The sequence below is a fragment of the Pogoniulus pusillus genome, chromosome 16 (genome assembly GCF_015220805.1).
Source record: "Pogoniulus pusillus isolate bPogPus1 chromosome 16, bPogPus1.pri, whole genome shotgun sequence".
NCBI classification, from domain to species: Eukaryota; Metazoa; Chordata; class Aves; order Piciformes; family Lybiidae; genus Pogoniulus; species Pogoniulus pusillus.
This window is the reverse complement of record NC_087279.1, coordinates 9669550-9690839: the sequence shown is the minus strand read 5'-3', so window position 1 is coordinate 9690839 and position 21290 is coordinate 9669550. Positions and strand designations below refer to the sequence as shown.

The window sequence follows — 21290 nt, the reverse complement described above, 5'->3', positions numbered from 1 at the left end:
GTGCTGCAGCAGCTATGTGTTGTGTACAGAGAGGAGAGAGGATCACCACTTGTAGGTGGTGTTCCAGTCTCCCAGTGTGGTTGTGCCACTTAATGCTGCAGCATCCACTGCAACATTGGCTTACTTTACCATGCCACTCAAGGGCTTCTGAGGTGATGGAGGATGAGGCATTTTAGAAATCAAATCCCATTATTAGTACCATCATCACATCTGTAGGCATTAGAAGTTTCCTGAATTGTTTTCTTTTCTTTCACCACATCAAACCTCTCTGAATATAAATGTGAACACAACTGTTTCTAATTACACTGCATCCTGATTTAATTGACTATAATTGCTTGGTATGTTAATTTGCATTCCAATGCTCAAAATGCTTTTTTTAAACTCTTGTCAGAGCAATGGCAGTGTTGAAACAGTTGGAAACAAAATACAAATTTCTGGCATTCTACTTTTTGCACCAAGTTCTCCTATTGCAATGCAGTTGAAAGACAAATTGGCCAAGTTGTTTAGACGTACTAGCAGGCAGAAAGATACCTACTAGGACATCTAAAAACTCTTAAGCATATGTAGGTGCTTAAGTGAAAGTACATTAGGACCAAGGATCCTGAAAATAGAAGTTGGCCAGCATGATCTTTTAAGTAGCTGAGTATTGAAAGCAAGTTAAGTACCAAGTACTAGAACTTCAAAAAACAAAACCTAAAATGCCTGTGTCACTCAAGTTTGTCTATAAAGATATCTAGGTGTCTATGTGATCATTTCACTATAAAGATCTCTAAAGCAGAACTAGTTTGCATCTTTCACACCAAAGTATTTTTAAAGCACAAATATGGTGTAGAAGTTCAAATTTGGCTGCTGGGACTGTTTAACTTTTTGTCCTAAATGAAAAGTTCTGAACATTCTGGTCACATTGTGCCTTGGAGTTTCAAGCGAAAGTGACTTGGCTTGTGCAAAAATGTAGAGGAAATACATGATAAATCTATTGAGAGGAAAGAAAAAGCCCTGCATGCAAGGAACAGAACCACATGCCTCTCTTAGGTGTAGAAGAAGAAACCTCATCCTTGATGGAGCTGAGCGAGGAAATAGACCCAAAGGAACTTGGAAGAAATTTGCCTTTACAGAATTGTTTACTGATATAATCCATTTTATAGAGAATTATGCTGAGTTGAGGTATGTTTTTATTTAAAGGAAATATTTGTGGTTACTTGGAATATGTCATTTAATCTGTGTTCATGCTGACATGGAATTTATCATTTAGTCCATCTCCAAGTTTGAATAGCTACATACTGCTTTTGGGTTTGTAACTGTAAAATAGAATCAGTTATGCTCAGTGTTTCCTTTGGGAAGCAGAACTTCTTTCAGGTTTCCAGGAGGGCTCAGTTACTTGCCATGTACAGAGCACACAGATTTCTGGAAAAAGAAGTGTGGCTATGTATGTGAAAACAGAAATTTCCAAGCTTGATCAATTAAGGAATTTTGCCTGGAGGCGCTCTGTGCGATAAGGGTGTTACCCCAAATGGTAAACAGATATGCATAACATTTAACCTTTAGGCTTGATGAAATGTTTGTTCTTCAAATGCAGACATGCAGGCAAAATAGCCTCATGAGATGTCATTTTAATAATTGCTAGGTGACTGAGAATTCATTCCATATGTTGTTATATAATTCATGCCTTTAATTACATGCTAATATGAGTCAATTCCTCTGCGTTTGGGATATAATATGGTGTAGTATACAGGTGCACTATGCATACAGTGTCTGGTCCCTTGTCACAATGAGAAGGTAAATCAGATGCTGTCTATAAAAGTGTGTTGACCTTTCCTACATTTCCCTAGAGTAGTTTAGAAGAAGGACAAATTCAATCTGCAAGAACAAAAGCACTTTTCCTCTGGAAGAGGATTTGGGATTTATCTAACAGCAAAATGGATGTGGAGATGGTTTTGCTGCAGCTAGGAGAGAATATTTTTCTGATGTTTTCTTCTTCCTGCTAGGTTGTATATGTAACAGCCACATTCCCTTACATCATGTTGATGATTCTTCTGATTCGTGGAGTAACATTACCAGGTGCTTCAGAGGGGATAAAATTCTACCTGTACCCTGATATTTCTCGACTGTCCGACCCACAGGTAGGATCATGGTCCATGTATTTATTTTGATTTCTGATTGGGAAAATTTGCAAGTTCCTTGGTTTTAAAATTTTTACAGGTAACCTTTGGGTAGTTGTTCATTGTTACAGATCTGGAATTGTGGAGAGGATTTCAAAGCCATTGGTGCTTATGTGCATTGGAATATATTATTCTTTTAGTAGAAAAGTACCATGGGCCATAAATCAGACTTTCAGATGTCTTCAGTAGCAGTTGCTGCTTCCACCACTAAGGGGCAAGAGCATTGCCATTCTCTCAATGAGAACATATCTTACTGACATTTAGCTGTTCCATGGTTCTGTGCTCATTCCAGATCTAAACTTCAGTCAAAACGAGCAGAGAAATGATTGTTGTCTTGAAAGCAGAAAGCTATATGCAATCAAGGAGGTATTAAGTACTCAAACCAGGAGTTATTTTTTTAACTGTTTCCAGAGTGGAGCTTAACACTGGATTAAGTTGAATTTTCCTTTCAATGACAGATGAGTACAATAAAATACTTACTATATATAATTTGTCTGATACTGAAGAAGGAAAATGACACAAACTCTGCAAAACCTGACAGCTTGCAGACACCACTTTACTTACCTGGTTTGACAAAGTAAAAGACATTATATAGTGTTACTCCTAGGGCTATTACAATATTAAATGGATCTTCAGATGAATATGGAAAGGAAGTTTGGGAATATATATCAAAATATGTTCTATGAATCTGCTAACTGAAAATGTGCCAGCGTAACTTTTTTTTTTTACCCTTTGCTTGCTGAAAATGTTATTTTGTTGCAAAAGAAAACAGAGGGGATCCTTCAGACTGTTTCCTTCAAGTGACTGAAATGACTGACTCATGTAAAGTTCACTCTAAACAAGTAATATTTCTGCAGAAAACAAAACAAACCACACAAAATTTCCCCCCAAACCAAACAAATCCATTATAAAGGGAAAGAATAATTTAAAATATTGAAAATTTTATCTGGGAAATTAATTGTTGCTGCTTTTGGACTTGACAGTGTTCCCATTAATCTGTGTCATAATAGACAAGTTGAAGTAACAGAAAGGAAGTGATAGCAGACCTGCAGGGGTGGTGTTGGAATGTCAGTGATGTGCTAAGGGTTTCCAACAACTAAGTTTGCATGGGGTTCACCTAAGAAAGTAGCACAGTAACAGAGAAACAGGAGGACTCTTTGATGCTCTCCCAGTTATTTGTTTTACTACACTAGCCTGTTATGTTGCAGTATAGCAAGGCAGGACAATTTCAAGTGAACCTCACGCATCCTAACTCATTTTAGAAAAGACAAGAAATTTGGCTTCCATATTTGTATCTGTGATCATGATGGCATCTCTTTATTTTGTTCACTTTTAACTAATTCTAAACTCTACTCTGTGGTTCTGACATCTGGTTATCCATTGCCTAAACAAGAAGTGCTGAGTACTCTCTTATTCCACTACTCCTCCACCTGCATGGTCTGTCCACCCAGTCTGACTGGGAGGTTATCCTGCAACTTAAATGTCCATCCTCCACTGGTCCAGCTGTGTGGAAGAGGCCTGTTAACAGGATTCTGCCCTGCATGTGGATTTTTCACATGCCACCTACACCCTTGCTTCTATTTGTCACTGAGGGAGGGCGTGCAAGCTTAAGCAACATCATTGTCAGGCTACAAGAGGTTTTTATATGCCTATTTACTATACTGGCTCAATTTGTAAAGCAATACATTGTTGCCATGGCAATTTCCAAAGCACATGGTATTAGTCTAAGTAGTTTGTGGAGTACAAAGCACTTGAGACACGTGTGCATGTATCTGTTTGTCCCATACATACAGCTCAGTTGATGCTAGAATGGCTTTTGGGAAGGCTTAATGGATTGCTTTAAGCCAAGTTTCTTCCCCATTTCAATGAGACTTTGACTGACATATTGCTGTACTTTCAGCTTTAGTATTTTAAACACCTTCTTGTAGGAAAGAAGCTCAAGTAGAATGGACCATAGTAGGGATTGGGAACAATAATGCAGGTAATTTAACTGTAGTATATGTGAAGAAATGGATTTAGAGAATTAATTTTTGTGTTGAAAATTTGTTCCACTGAACTTACTTTGCTGATACTAAACCATTCAGTTTTTGAAGACAGATTTCTGAGTCTCTGCTCAGTTTTCAAGGAACAAAGAACATTTGACTTTTCAGTCTTAAAAATAGAAATTGGCAAAACTTGGTTTATTAAAGACAAAGTAAATTAATTGTTTCAGCTTTGTTGCAACTTTTAATAATTGGATATAGAGACACATTCCATTTTATGGGACACGAGAACTTAATGTTTAAACCTTCGTATCAAACCTTCTTCTTCCATAAGACTTTTCTCAATTTGTTCTGGAGCTTTCTGCTGAGAAGCAAGTACAGAATAAGTCAGGTATTACTTTCAGTTTTCATCTTTACTCTTGTTTATCTGGATTTACTTCCCCAAATTAAAGCATAGCATGTGTACTTGCAGAAGTTGTTTTCCTTTTTGATTGCACATCTGTTTAAGTAATGTCCCAGAGAGACTACTCTGTCTGCATTAGGAAAGGAGTATGTGTGCCACAGTGCCAAATGTGTTTACTGTGGATAAAATAAATTAAGTTTCTCTTCAAGGCTCACTTTAGTTTGAAGTTCTTCAATCTTTTGTCTTGGTGTAATTTGCATTCCATGGTTTGTTATAGCTTTCTTAGCAGCCATTCATCTGTTTTTTTCACTTCCTTTTAGCTTTCAATTTTTATATTCTGTCTTTTCAGCAGACTGAATCTCTTCAGTCTGAAAATGTTATGTTTTGTCCTATATATCTGTAGAGCTCATACCAAGCACTTTTTGCTATAATAATGAAGTACTATATTTAAGCTTCAGAAATGTGTTTTGTTTTTTTCATCAACAGTAAGATCTTTAATGCCTTCTTGCTCAAATAGGCTTGAACCATGTTATTCTATCCCCATTTGGTAGATACAGGCAATGTTTATGGCTTAAATATGGGGTCTTTTCTTACTTATAACTGACACAAAAGAAATCTTTTACAAAGTTAATAGGATTGTTTGGGGAATTTTGTGCAAGTCTGACTCAGAGTATGGTTCTGGTTGTTCCTAAACAGGTATAAGTGATTTAATATATAATTATAAGTGATTTAATATATAATTATGCTTCTGTGCAGTACTCATGGCTACTTTTTGGGGAAAACATATTTGTCATAATGGGATTTTTCAAGCATTTGCAGATAAAGAAGCTGAATTGGTTAGGGACTAGCAGACATACCTGTCTGGTGGATCAAAGAGTGATACTGAGATTAATAATATGGAAAACACATACATGTAAATGAAATGTAAGTGCTCTAGCAGTGCGTTCTTAGCATGAGAACAAAAATAGAGCCTTGGTACACTTGAACATGTACATAAAGTCACACTTTTAAAAGGATGCCACTCACTAAGGCAGTAAACAATTGGTATCCATTGTAATTATAGACGTGTATATGTGTGACTGACAATAGGAAATAATCTATAGGTCTCAAGATATAGATTTTTTAAATTCCTGTTCTGAAGCCCAGGTTAGAAAGCTTTATTTCCGACTGCTTTCTATTTCCAGTGCTTAATAGTGCAGAGCTGCCTCAGCAATGAGAGCTGCAGCAGTAATAGCTTTCTGACTCCTTACCGTGAACTCTTAGCAGAAGAATTAACCCAGATTGATTCAGTTTTCCTACGGGCAGCCTCGAAAGCAAGCGACTATCTCAATTGCATCGCCACCTTGAGGCAGAATGAAGCCTATGTTCAAAGGCAGCGGAAGACAAAAAATCTTTCTTTGCTTTCAAAGTGGAGCAACGGCTGCATTTAAAAAGAAATGTTAGGGCTCGGTTTTCTTTTTTTTTATGTTTTAAAGTAAAAAGCAGAAATTATTTGATGTTTGGGTGGTTTCATGATCAGAAAATCGAGGCAACTGTATGGATTCCTGAATAGTGGAATTTAGGTCTGAACTGCATCTATCCAAGCATATTTATCCTTAAAATTGAATCTTAAGAATTTTCATATGTTGGCATTCAGATAAATATCCAATTGAGGGATTTTTAAAGAATGCTTTTACTTGAAATTTGACAAGTGAGAAACTTGCAGTCAAATTGGAAACTTAGCCCTGGATGGTAAGCCAAAGTTTTTAAGTGATATACTTTGGGAAAAGGTTTCAGAGGCAGGTAGTTTGTTCTAAACTTTATCAACCTTTTAATACCTTTCAGCAGTTTACTACGTTTTTGACCATTGTAAGCCTGATGCAGTTATTTAAAAAGTATTTCCCACTTAACTGGGAAAAAAAGCACTAGTCATGGGGGCAGGAATATGTCCAGCTCCCATTACACTCTTGAAGTTCTGTCAACAGCTGTGGGATATACTCTTTTTTTCCCCCCCCTACCACTTTCCATCCTCAGTATTGTTTGTTCCATGTTCACTTTCTGAACCAGGCAGTTGTGATGCACATGCATGTGCAATCAATTTAAAATGGAGTGAAAGGCCAGGTATTTGGGCAAGAGCCATAGATATGAAAATCCTCAGCTGAATTTACTATCTACATAATTACAACTCTCACTTGATGCACACATCTTTGAACAGGCTTTGTTCATTTGGTATGAAAACAAATCATTCCTTCTATGAAAAGGAAAAGGTATTGCTGCAGGTTGCAATGCTCTCATGTTGCCGTTGAGTAGCAATCCCCTACCCAATTTAAATTGGAGAAGAACAAGCTCTTCTTAAGATCTGCTGTTCACATCCTTATCACAAATTGCCAGGATTTTAAATTGTAAGGTAAGCAGAGGATGTAGACTGGCTCAACATTTAGAAACATTTGGCCCAACAATGCAGTTTATAATCTCCATGATGAAGAACTAGTTAATTTTCCTAAGTACTATAACTTTTGCCTTACACATTAAGTGGTTTTAAAGGACAGCAAGGCCAACAAATTGCTGTAATGCAGTGCTCTTGCTGAAAGGACAGAGATGTTTAACACAGCCATCAGTCACCCTGGGATGATACTATTCCTGTTTTCCCCAGAGGCTGACTGAAAGCAAGCTTGGGGGCACACTGCACTTCCTCTGCTCAGAGGAGCATACCTACTGCTCGCTCAAAGTAGATCTGTTCTCTGGAGACTGAGCACACCCATTGCAAAAGGCATGGGCTAAAGGCATTCGGAGGCTTCTACCAAGACAAAAAAATACTCTCAGCAATGCATGGAACACCTTAGTACTTGTGCATGGCACAAGTCATTACACTGTGCAAACATTTAATGTGTATTTAAGTATGCTGTGGGAAAGGCAATATTTAAATTGGCTACATTAGTACAAAGCTGTTGGTATGTATAGGGGAATGTGACATACCTTTTCATGCCTCAGTATGTAAATCTGCTTCTTTCAGAAGCTTCATATTGTGACTATTAACTTTTATGTAACAAATATGACTTCAGAAGTTGCTTGGGAGCATTATTTCAAGACCTGAACAAATAGTTCCTTCTTCCCGTGTTTTACCCCTGTGTTTCTTGCTGTTGCTAGAGAAACAACAGAAAGCTGAGCAGACAATAGCAGATTTTGGCATTTAGCAGGGACTTATTGAAAGAATGGGGTTATTCTGCAATTTCCCTGGGACTTATAAGCAATATATGATCTCTTCCAGTAGTCCCAGCAACTTCTTAACCTTGGCAATGGAGACATATCTGAGTTTCAGGGAAGCTCTAATGGCACTTGACTCTTAGAGGTTATGGGCAGTGTGATAAGCCACTGGAGGGAGACAGGATCCACACATTAGCTCAGTGTGTCAGTGTAACAGGGACAGACTTTTCACTGTTTACCAAGATGGCACCTGAAAAGAAGTACTAAATAAATCTGAAGAGCATTTTTTTGTGTCTAACATAATTAAAATTCTCAGGAACTTTTAAGGAACTCTGAATACTATCAATGACTCCACACTATCAGCTGCTCTCAAAAGTCACCTCAAAGCAAGAGAAAAGCTGTTGTTAAAAAATCATTTCAGATTAAGTTAGAAAAATTGGCACCAGAATGATGAAATGATATATGGGTGTAAACGATGAGACAGTAATAAGGGACCTTGTGCACAGTGAGGATAGTAATTAAGTGAAGCAAATAAATGTTCCACTCTAGTTCTGAGACAGTCAGAAGTAAATATATGATGTCATGTAAATGGAAGCACTGGAGGTGTATAGTTATTTTAAGAATTGCTAACTGGATTCTTGTTAATCCTGTTATTCAGAGGAGTGAGGAAAAAAATTAAGAGAGAAGGTTGCTATGCTAGTGCAATGATGTGCAAATATTTGTTATTTACTGCTTAGAAAATTGAGTGTGCCTAAAAATTACTCTTCAAAGACTTGTACAAAAATGCTTTCTAATCCCCCCGACATTTCTGAAACTTAATTTCCATTCCAGAATTGGAAGAACACAGAGAAAGCTGGGCAAATATCTGAAAAAAAAAAGTAGTAATGGCTTGACCTTACTGTATGCACCCCACAAACTACCATTGGAGATGTGCCACATTCTAGAAGTTGGCTGTGAGTCTGGAAAGATCTCTACCTGAGTCTTTCACAGTAAATGGAATTGGAGATTTTCCTCAGAAGTAGTCTAGAAAGGATTGGTGCTGAAGTTTTTCCCTTCAGGTATTCTCTGAACTAATGCAAGCCCAAATCGTTGAGCAAGTGAAAAGGAGCAGAAATGGTGCCTTCCTCCAGAGTGATGTCAGAATGTTGGGAACTGGCTATGTAGGCACCTTAAAACTACATGTGCCTTTCTGCTGCTCTTCCCTCTTCTTACCATGCTTAGCATATAGTTTGTATGACACACATGTGTACATACATGATTTATTTGCAAGGGTGGTCTGGGAAATGGAGGGGGGGAAATAATAGAAAGCAGGGAGAGGGAAACTGGAAAGAGAAAGTGGGAGGTGAGTGACGACAGCTGAAGGCACACTGCCCTAATGTATGTGGGAAAACAAGCTGTGTCTCCCATGAGCTGTCACTAGCTTACAGTAAGGATTCAGATCCAAGAAAGCAAATTGGAAAGATAAGATGTGTTTATTGGCAGCTGTGACTTTCTGATGCTTTCTACTTTCAATGCCTCTGCTGAATTTGTGACCATTCCTTCCCTATGGATAGCTCCATAGTATTAGTATAGCTTTTGTTCAGGTCATTGAAATTGGGTTGATTGTTGACCCCAGCATTGCACAATTGCCTCTTCCTTATGTTTTATAAAATGTTTGCACACACACACACACATATATATGCACACCAGAGTTGCATTGTCAAAATTGCCCATCAACAGGGTGGGATAACCAACATGCTTTCATAAATTCATACTTTCATAACTGTGATTCATTACAGGACTTGGGCATAGAACATGTATTCTTTTCTCTGAATTAAGAGTCTTTTGGAGAAAAAAAATATTCCTATGTTAATGTTACATTCTAGAAAATCTTCTAATACAGGAATTCTGGAGAGGTTATTTTCCTGGTCTGTGTCCGTAGGCTTAGATTTCCATATGTTAACATTTTCCCATGTGGCTGTTTATAAACAACTACTTTCAACAATGAGACTCAAGCTGAGCATTCTGTGGCCACTTGCATAAGAATCCTGGCTGCAAGAATTTCTTTTTATGCCATCAGAAAAGAGAGGCAATAACATGTGTTTGTCACACCAGTGACAACCAAACACTACTGCTTCAGCTTAGAACTGTAAATAAGGATAAGGAGAGAAAGCATCTGACGGTCACAAAGGGAGGCAACAAAAGGCATTGAGTAAATTGGTTACAAACTTGGCAGGAAATCATCAGATGTTGATGCAGTTTGGGATGTGGGTTCACTGATCTTGCATTTGTTTGTTCGTTGTCCCATGTGAACTTTTCGGAGCTCATTTGAATCAAGAAAGTGCAGCTGAATATGTAAAGACCAGGAGGAAGCATCTGGTTCCCAGTGATTTCACACTTTGGTCCTGCGCTCACATATTGGTAATTTGGCAGAATAAACACAAAACCTTTCAAACAGAGCTGAGTTTTAAAAAGTGTTTGTGTTTTAAATAGATGCTTTCCTTTATTCTTTTTACTGTTAATATTCTATTTTGAAGCAAAATCTTGCTTGTGAATCAAGAATTAAATGCACCATTTAGCGAACTTCTCAGAATAAACTTTCAGTTTATGACTAGGTGCTTGACACAAGTTTACAAATAGTGTAAATTAAAGTGAATCTTCATTCTTCTGCAAAATTAAACATTTCATCAATGTCAACACTTTCAATAGCCCCCTAGGTGTCAAGAAGTGCAGGTTCTGAACACAATTCCCAAGTGACATGGGGGATGTTGGTTTTGGGGTTGTTTTTTTTTTTTTAATTCCAGTGCTTTTATTACCTTGAACTGAGTTTTACTTTAAGTTTCTGCCAGTGCTGTGGCATAAAAGAAATGTTTTTCATTGCCTAATCTCCCTTTCAAAAGGACCAGGCTCACAGCAGAATTTTAGTGAACGCTGAGTGGCTTGTTTACTAAAATTTGCCAGTTGGGTATACGGTTCCTGTCACTCTAAAAACAACTTGTGCTTTTAGAATACTTTAAATCCCTCTGTGTAAAATGATAAAACAACATGGTGACTCTGAAGCATGTTCACATAAAGGTACAGTGAAAGCTTGTATTTTCTCAGCCTGGTGGTCTGAATAAACTTGTTTATCTGTCCATGAAGGTGAGCAGAACGTAGATGGAATATGATTGCAGCATCTGAAACATCTGAAAAAGATACAGTTGAGGCACTAGCCCTCAGTGTCTTATGGAGGAACACAGAAAAGGTGGCATATGATTAAGGATTGTGACCTTAAATGATTTGTTCTGTATCTTGGTCTTGACAATGAAGTAGATAGGGTGGTCTTGAGCTATCTCATTTGATGTTACATATATAACTGACATTTGTAAGCAAGGTTCTGACTTTGTATGTGACTGCTCCTTTGATCAGTGGAGAAGGAAAGGTGTCCTGGAAGTATTGCTCTGTCATCCACCATTTTTGTCAGCCTTATAAATTCCTTTTTGCACTAATTCTTTAAAGTACTTTGAATGACCAGTTCTACAGCCAGATCAGTGATAGGTCCCTCAGCTTGAGTGAATGAGGCAGAGGGTAAAGAACATAGAGGTCAATTTACTCTTCTGGATATTCTGAGGCCGACCAGCCAATGATCTTCAGTCCTGGCATATTGGTGATAACTCTAATTTTGTATTTGTATAACTCCACTTACCTGCAGATTTTGAAGTGCATTAGGTGATTTGTATAGTCGTGGAATAAGCCAGTTGTTAACCCAGTCTGTTGAACACAGCTCCAAACAGTAAAGTATTCATATTGCTCTCTCTTTAAGTCCAAGTGATGTGGCTTGTGGTGGGTTTTTTTTTTTAGCATATTGACTTAAATTTTCATTTTAATTGTGAGTAGAAGAACTGAATATGTATTACCAAAATATAGAGTTGAGTGCATTGGCAGCAAGTAGGAAACAAAACCTCACTCCCTTTTCCTCTCTGTCCATCTTATTTTGTTGAGTATTGTGAATTGTAGGTATCAGACAGAATTGAGTTGCTGTTCAGATAGAAGGGAACATGCAAGTGATTCTAAAAAACAGACTCAGCATCAAAGCTGTTTGTGTGTTGGAACAGCCTATATATCACTCTATCCTTCTGGCTATGGAAAAATACCTACCAGCACACAAGCTCTTTGAACATTTCAGATAAGCATTTAAAATAAGCCAGGGATCTCAGCAGTACAAGGTTTGTTTTCCAGATTAACTTGTCCAAGACAAATGTGTCATGGGGAAAGAGATGACAAGCTTATGAAGGTCTAAACCAAATCTGATTTGTAACTTTGCCTTTCTCCTTCTATTCTTGCATTTATTTATGAACATTATCTAGGGATCCCACTCTGATTTTTATCTCTGTTGAGCCTCTTATGGAGCCGGATAATGCTAGTAGCTCCTTCCATAGTGATGCAACTTCCTTAAACTGTCAGTTTGAGGTCTCAGTGACTTGTAACTGAGATCAACTAGAAACCCCAAAATGCCTGCTCTAAAAAAAAAGTAGAAGTAAAAATCTGAAAACCTGAGATTGATTGGATAAGTTGTTGCTGTAAGCTTGCAAGAGGAGTCTCAGAGAATCTTGGCATGTAACCCTGGGTAGGTGCCAGGCTCTGATTCCAAGCAAATTTCAGCTACCATTCACCAGTAATTAACTCTGAGACACATAATCAGCCTGTACCTCCCAAGTTATCATCTTTGCATCAACGCAATGGAGCCCTGCTAGTTTGCAAACCTGTGGCCATGCTCAGAATGAGACTTGTCTAAGTCAGTGGCTGCTCTACCCTTAAGTACCAGAGCAATTCCTTCTTGGAAGGCATTGTGTCTTGGCCTCATACTCTAGATAGCAGTGCTTGCCGTCTATTGTAGAGGCCACAAGACTTCCTGCCTCTGTTGTCCATTGTATTTAAAATAAGAGGCTTCTGACTTGTGTGCAAGTTAAGAGTTTCATAGAGTTGATTTTTCAAGTTGGTTATTCTATGATTTTCTATAAACTCAGTTAATGACTATTGCTTGCTCAGTAGGAAATCACTAATGAAATTCAAGGACAGAGAAGCAGAATTTCTGTTTGTGAATATGGAGTTTTTGAGACTGCAGTGAATAAATATATATGCATTTGTAGCATACACTTGCTGAGGAGGCAACTAATGATCAGTATCCTGAAACATTTTACTAGCTGGGCAATGTTGCTACAGAATTCATACTCCGAAGGTTTAGCTGTGAGGTAACCTTTGCAGACTCTTTCCTTTTCTTCCTAGAATTGCTGTTTTGTTTTGCCTGAAAAATACTATGTAGCCTTTTGTTTTAAGTCACTCGGAATGGGGGCACATCCAATTAGCCTTAATTGGTACTTAAAAACATTATTGGCTTTTAACTTCTGTGTGCTTCCTTTGGCTGTTGTGTAGACAGTTTCGTGTACTCTTGACTCACTCATGTTCTTGTCTTTTATATTCAAACTGGATGAATATTTGTTCATGGTTTGAACATGATTGTATAGAATAGCAGAAAGTAGAGCACAGCTGTACCAAAGTCAAGGACTGAGATGCTCTGGCCCAGAGAATTTCTCTGAGAACTTCTGGGGCAGAGTGATGCAGTTTGAAGCCTGATGGTGGCCTATGATCAGAGAGGTGGTAGGACTCCTGGGTTCCCTGTACAGACAGCAGAAAAGAGCTACCTTTGGAGAGCATTTCCATTGCACTATACTTAAGTAATTAGAACTCAAATATTATATAACTTTTTGGTACAGTTTAACTGACTAGAATAAAACTGGGAGTTGTCAGTTTGGGAAACATCTTCTGTAGTCTTTCCCTGAGCAATAATTAAAAGAGGACAGTGGGATACTTTTGTCCTGATTGAATGTAGCCGTACTTCTGCCATGTATTTACATCCAAATACATCTCCTTTGTACTTAAGCAGCTAAAGGGAAAACATGCCTGTGTTCAATTGTCTTAATAGTAGTTTAAATCCTGTCCACTCTATTGTTGCAAGTCATAAACCCAGAAAACTACAGTTCTCAACTGAAAAGATTTAAGATGCTTTAGTCAAGCAGTTAATCCTGCAGATGAACTATAAGGCTTTTCTTACTGCTTTAGGGCAATTTTTGCTGTGCTTGCACGAGATTACCCTCATCTGTAGCTTTGTTGAAGGCTGTGTGACTAAAATATGATTAAATTATAATGAAATTATATACTTCTCTGTCATTTTGGATTGTTGACCTGGATACTTGAAGGAGTATGTTGCACAAGATCTGAATTCCCTATGTTTAGAGATTACTATTTCAAAAAGGTAATTAACTTCTAAGTGTGTCTTTATGATTTATTCTGCCTAAGAATTAAGGTTTTGTTGTGCTTCTGAAGGGCAGTATTTAGACTATTATGAAGGCAGCGTGTAATCAGCACTGTCTTCAATTAGGCATTTGTGTGGCAATACTAAGTTGACATTTGGCACCTTTAACTTGTTGGTGGAATACTGCTTTCAGTTGAGGTTTTTTTTAGAGGCATTCTATTTAAATCTTTAAAATGTTTTTAATTTTTCCTTTTGACCTTTTAAAAAATAAATAAACCATAGTAAAGGTACTCAGTGGATAGTATCTGGAACCCAGGGCATGGTTTTGGTGTTACTGGAGACAAATAAATGATTAGGAGCTTTTCAGAGAGCCATATCGCATTTGTGATGCTCCTTAAAAGCAATGGTAGCTCTGTGGGGCAGTCACTAATTGGATTTTTTTTGTGAAAAAAGATAGAAATAAAAAAAAATAAAAATAAAGCTTTTACACACTGTTAGACCTGAAATTGGAGCACAGCCCTCTTGGCTTTGCAGCCAAGGCACCATTCCCTGTTGGTATGGCAGCCAGCCAGTAACTCAGGAGGTCCTGCTGGAAGCCTGCCTCGGATTTGGCAAAAGTCTATAAAAATGGAGATGTAGTGGGTTTAGAAAAATACAAAAGAATGAGTTATTTCACACAATGAACAACTAAATGGTGGAACTCGCTGCTGGAGAATGTGGGAGGCCGAAAGTATAAATTCATTCCATTAATTGTGGCTAGGTCAATTGTGAACTGTTGAACACAAGAGTCCACACACAGCCTGTGGTTCCAACTTGTTTCTGCTGGAGAATTTCTGTCCAGCTTTTACTGGCAAGTTCCTTCTCCTGGGGTGTCCACTCTGCAGGTGCAGCCTCCTATGTTCCGGCTATGAAATAAGAACAATGTAGCAGCTGCAAGTCAGAACAGGCTTACTGGAACAGAAAACAACACATTAGTGGTTGACTCCTACAGATTCATAGCTTAACTGATATCTTTAATCCTTTGATAGCAGTTATTCATCATTGCTACTATCCTGTGCACTAGTTGGTGGGGGAAGTTCTGCCAGGAGTTATACAAGCATGGAAATACAACAGTCCTTGTTTGGCTACTGGCATTATCAGGTGAGAGATTAGGAGAAACTTAGAAATGAGTATGTGAAAGCAGCTAGATGGTATTAGTTAGTGGAATGGCCACTCAACTCAACATGATAGTTTCTTTGGCAGAACAGGGTGCATCAAAGTAAGCACAGATATGTTGTTTGCTTGAAATTTATGTAAGATTATGCTTTACATAAAAGCTTACCTAGAACAAAGGTGATGTGGGCTAGTTCACTGTCTCTAGCAGTGGACTTAAGAGAATTCCTAGAGAAATGTGTCATACTTGTTGCTTGAACTCTTTGGACAGCTCTGGTATTTGTCTATTGGTGGCCTCCCTCTTCAGTAAAAAATATTTCTTTACTGTTTTCTGCTGTTTCCTATCTTCTTATCAGCTATTTTTCCAGCAGTGAGTTTCTTAAACCACAGATGCTTATTTTCCAAAAGAGCTTTTGGTGACAAACTTTTCTTAAATGCTTTTGAAATCAAAGCAAGTTCACATCACCTTCAAACACATGGGTACTGACCACTTAAAAAAAAAATAGGAGTAATAATCTCTCTTAGTTGGGGCCTGTCTTTTTTGCAGTCATGTTTTTCACCTGCCAAGTATAGGAATATCAGAAGAAACCAGTTCTGAAATATAGAGAGATGAATTCTGCACTGTAGTGCTGTAGAAGCTTGAATGGTTTCTTAATTTTTTAAATGCATGTGCCAGTGGCACAATTCCAGCATCTGGGCCAGCATCCAATGTTGAGGTGCCCACCCATGGTGCTCTGTCAGTATAGGTGACAAGGAGCAATATATTCCTCATCTTTGGGCCAGACAACACTGCAGAGTTATGTTTAATTTGCCCTTGAGCTTTTCTGTCTTCAGGGGATTAGGAAGCTGCTCTTATGTCTGCTTTCCATGAAGAGTTTATGGAGACAGATAATTTCCTTAAAGTCATCTGCTGAGTGCAGTCACTGAAAAAAAGTCATAGGGTGTGATTTTTACAGTCAGACTGCTTTTGAGTTGCAGCTTTACACAAATGACAAGTATAGGGTTCAAAGAATGGTTTTGGCTGGAGATCTACTTCTTTCAAGAATTCTAACCTCTACTTTGAGTGGTTCATATGCGGTTCTGCATGATTATGTCAGTTATTTTTAGTAGTGTTTAGTGTGTGTTCTGGATTTTATTTGGTATGAATAATAGCTGGCACTCAGTTCATTAATACATCTGAAACCTTTGGATCAGCATTCTGCAATGATAAAACATGTATACAACACACAACACTTCTCAAATGGCTTCAGTCACAGTTTGTGTATCATTGTAGCAGTCATCATTTGGTACTTGGGCAGTGTCTAAACTGCAGAAAGGAAGGCAAATATTGTGGAAAACTTCTTTCTTAAGAAGATTGCTTAAAAAGGATTCTTCAGAATTATTATTTCAAGAGGAGTTAGATTACATAAAATTTAACTTCATGTTGTAGAGCTTAAGTAGTTTTCCTATTAATTTCTGAATGAAATTAGTTGTTTGAATAATGATTCAGGACCAAAACATCTACTCTTTTTCTTGCTGTATTTGCAGTCAGGGCTGAATACTGTGTTTAACATCTTCCAGTGTCCCTCAGACTTTAAGGATGCTGAATGAGAATCTTAAGAAAGTAACAGGAGCAAACAAAGCAAGCTTTCAGAGCTGAACTGCAACATGTGGATGCTCTAGCAGTCAGTGACTTTACCCTTCTGGAATGCTGCACAGTTCGGAGTAATCAAGAACTGTCAGTACAAGCAGGCTTCATCACAGAGAAAGGCTGCAGACCATCCTGAGCTCCATATATGTTTGGTGTGAAACTACAAGAAATGAGTCAGGATAAAAAAACAGATGCAGCTCCAAAAAGACATCAGGATTTAATGGTATTTTTGCCTCTTTAAATTTTTAAAAGATTTCCATCTTCAATTCAGGCTATCAGTCTGCTGAAGACAATACTAATCTCTTGTCACTCACACTCAAAAGAATTGTTCCTGCTTCTCAGTGACTTGTTCCTTCAGAGATTATATTCATCACAGGGCCACAAATGTTTAAATATAAGTAATATCTCTAGAGTATTTTCTGTGTATATGTTAGCCATCTTCTTACCTAAAGAAATGGAAAACTGGGACATACTTCAATAGAAAATTCAATATTAAGAGATAAATCCCTCCTTATGTGTATTGTTTGTAACTGTTAGCAGTACTTGAAAGCACACAGGCTGCATCATAAAGTTAGGGAATTTGTTGGACTCATAACTTCTGGTGTAGATTGGACTTTTCCTTTGGGCAAAGTTGGAATGATAGTGTTGACTTTCAGAGAAGAGTGATATTGGTGTTGTGTTTACTTCTTTTTTACTGCATATGCCCTCTAACCACTCTGAGTGCATTCATGATTATGCAAAGAGAGAAGTACAGCAGCACTTTGTGGCTGCTACTTTTGGAATCACACCAAGGCAATCAAGGTATCTCTTAAGTTCTGGGTTAAGCAGTTCAGGAAAGTAAACCAGTCTCATAGCAAACATCATTTCAGTCACAAAAAGCAGTCAGAGTGACTGAAAGAGTTCTTCTTCTAAGTCCTAGAAGGAACCTCAGCATGCTTTGCTCCAGCACCTGACTTTCAACATTGGCTGGCAACACAGCAACATACTACTGTTGTGGCTCCTGTATTGAAGAAGGTCCTGATCTATTTTAGCAGGGTGGTACTTGGCTAGCAGTTATGCCACAGAAAATTAGCATTTAAATATGTGTAAAGTAATCTGAGCTATAGTGCTAGTCTCCAAGGGCAGCAATGAATAAACAAAACTTCAAGTATTTAGGTCCTTTTCCCCCCTCAGCTCACCGTTCTCATAATGAATTTACTGTATTCTCCCCGTCTGTAAGTAACATTAGCAGAAGGTAGGAGAGAGACTGCCTAGCAACGAACAGAAATCCCAAAGAGAGGTGGAAAGGAAGTGATTTTCATGTAATTATTCACTCCTACAAAAGCTGTTGTCAGGTAGACACTAGAAACATAGCTGTTTTATTATTCGCCTAACCTACTTTTAATCTTTTGAGAATCACTACCATTAAAGAGAGGGAAAAAAGAGCTTAATTCAGCCATTTTCTGCCTGGCCGTTTAAGTTGTGTTTTCCTGCCCTAATGAAGGCTCTGCTTTCAGAAGCTCTGTTGTTTAAGAACCCCTGGGTAGTAAACTTCAGAAACAAACTAAGTCCTGGATCCAAAATTCAGGATTTTATTTTTTTATTTTTCTGCTTCTCCACAAGGCAAAGTTCAGATCTGGTCATGCTTTACTTTCCCTTTTAATGACATTGCCCAAGAATTGGAAATTCATTTCATTTTATTTATTTTTTAATGTTTTCTTTTCCAAGGAGGCATTTGGGGACAGGAGGCAGGGGCTAAAGAGCTTATTTACTTTAGGTAACACAGCTGCTGCCAGTATGCTTGGATCCAGCAGGTTTTTTACTTTGCTTTCCTGAACAGCAGGATCCCAGCTTTGCCCTCAGCCAGAATTCTCTGGAGTTGAGTGAGGCTACATGGAGATCACTGAGGGATGGTTTAGTCCTATTCCTGCCATCTGGATAAACCTACTGCAGTTGTGTGCGCTTGTAAAAGTTTCTAGTACGTGGATGACTCTTTGAACAAGCAATTGCCACTTCCAAGTATCCCAAGGACAGGCACAATTACAGTACACAAATGCATCACAACTATAATCATAGAATCATTTCAGTTGGAAAAGACCTCCAACATAACACTTCTAGCACAGGTTCAACTAATGTAGATTGTGCAACTTTAGACACTGGAATTTTTCTTTGAAAAGAGTGTATTTAATGGAATCCATCAGAAGTCATCTGGAATAAATTAAAACTGGTTAATTTTCTTTTTCACACCTTCGAGCAGAGCTTTCAGCTGATAACAGTGAAACGTCCAAAGTATAACCATTTGCACTTTATGCACTGGGATCTAAACCCATCCCCTGTTCTTACTTACTAACTTCTGGAGCAGATATAGGTGCTTCAGCTTCTTCTACACCTACTTGGCAAAACATTCTGCATTGAAATGGGTAATATATAAAATGAATCACTGTCTGTCTTATTTTTAGTGGTGTATCATATGAATATATGAGTCCTCATCTTGCCTAATAGTCGTAAGTAATGGTAAAACTCACTGCCTAGAAAACTTGAGGCAATGGGATACTTTTCTGTGGCCATGGAGAGTATGTGCTCTTTTTAAACTGACATCAAAGTTTTATTCTGAGTAACAGAGTCCAGTGCTGCTGGAGCTCTGCTGTTTGCTGCACCAGAGCAGGTGTTGTCAGAAGTCTCCCCATGTGCAGGATTTGTACATCAACAAGTGTGTCTGCAGGAAAAATATGCCTTAGGTAGGAACATGGTTTGGTTTATTATAGCTCAATTAGTCATGTTGGTTTCATGTGTACCATCACAAAGGTGCTTATTGGTGTCCATGTGAAAGAAAAGCCTATTACTTGTAAGAAGAAAGAAAGATTCCAGTCTGAGGTTGTTTCAAGGTTGGAATACGTCAGTAGCATCTGTCCATCCACCTGATTGTCCTCTGAATTGTGACTGTAGGCTCAGAGCATGGTTGCTTGCTCTTTTTGTATGGGGTCACAGCAAGAAGGCCATCATGGTTTCAATTTCAGCTCCTGCTCAGCAAGATACATTGGCTAATGGTTGAGAGCAGCCTTTAATGATGGACTGATAAAAAAGAAGGATCCAGACCATCGGAGATAAAAGCAGAGGGTGAAATAGGGACACTGGCTTTCCCTCAAAGGCATTAGGAACTGTATTTTTTATGTCAGAAATTGTTAGACCTATTCTGACCTGTCGTAGCAGTGCTTGCAGCTGTAGCTGGCATTGCCAAAGGCAGCAGTCCCTTAAACACTGATCTGATTCAGGTGGCAGAAAGGAGGAAGGAGGCCTGTGTCAGGGTTGTGGCTGGCAGGTGATTTTGAAACGGTTTGATTCTCCAAAAGGTTCTGGAAACACTCATGATTAAATATGTTGTTAATTCCCTCATGTCTTTCAGGAATACTCCTTAAGTGCGAGCGGTAGGTTCTCACAGCCCTGTCATGTCTAAACTTATATGACATTGACAGATGTGCAGTGCATGTCTCCATAGATCAAGCTAAGAACTGTGTCCTGGCCACCCTCTGTGAGTTCCATAACTGATTTTCAGTCTGTTTGCTGTTCCTCTTCTTTTTTTCTACACTGCATATGGATCTTGGTTTTATTATTTTATGATGAATCTTCTTGTGGCCTTATGAATTTCTTGAGTTTGGGTAAATGAAATACCCAGGTGGCTTGGCTGTAAACCACACAATGTAACCACAGACTCACAAAACAGGTGCTTTAGAAGTCAGCTTGAATATATTAAAACTTGTGATCTAATACAGTTAGAAAAATTCCATACCTGAGATGGATTCCTGCTGTTTTCTGTGCACTCCCCATATGTCATAAGAGACACTGGCATGTGAAATAATGTCATGATGGACAGGACTTAAATTCTAGTAATGCTTCTATTGAAGTCTACTTGATAGCATGTTGTTTAATTCAGGCTTCTTGCATGCTATAAAAAACTGCAACTATTCTATGCCTTTACCTTGAAATTTAATTTATTATATCCTGACAATAAAGGCTTTAGCTTTAAAATTCTTATTTGAAACCAAAGGGAAACTGCTTTTTAAAAATACAAACCTTGCTGTGATTCATCCAAAAGTAATGAATAATTTAAACTAAGAGAAAACTCTAAACTGATTTCTCATTCTCTGACAACAAAACGGGAAATAAATGACTATCAACATTTGGAGCGTTGTGTTTTCAAGAGTGAGTGCAGTGTTTAACTGGCCTGTGAGATCTCTCCTATTCTCAGAGTGCCTTATTATGCAATTGTCATCAACCACTCTGTAGTTAAGGGTGCTTTGAACTTTGCAGCTGAAGTGGGCATTCAGTTTCACTGTTAAAAAAAAAAACAGTGAGTCACAAAAAGTGACTCAGCCTATCACGGAATTAACCAGGTTGGAAAAGACCTCTTAGATCATCGATTCCAACCTATCACCTAACACTTCTAATTAACTAAACCATGGCACTAAGTGCTTCATCCAGTCTCCTCGTAAACATCTCCAGGGATGGTGACTCCACCACCTCTTGAGGCAGC

The 21290-nt window shown here is 38.2% G+C and overlaps 1 protein-coding gene across 1 annotated transcript in view; it reads left to right on the top strand.

Moving 5' to 3' along the window:
* SLC6A11 (solute carrier family 6 member 11) overlaps positions 1 to 21290 on the top strand; it is a 77806-nt gene that overhangs the window by 34462 nt on the left and 22054 nt on the right. The window contains exon 7 of the mRNA XM_064156364.1: positions 1986 to 2120. Coding sequence (XP_064012434.1) covers positions 1986 to 2120 — 135 coding nt within the window. The remainder of the gene's footprint in view (positions 1 to 1985; positions 2121 to 21290) is intronic.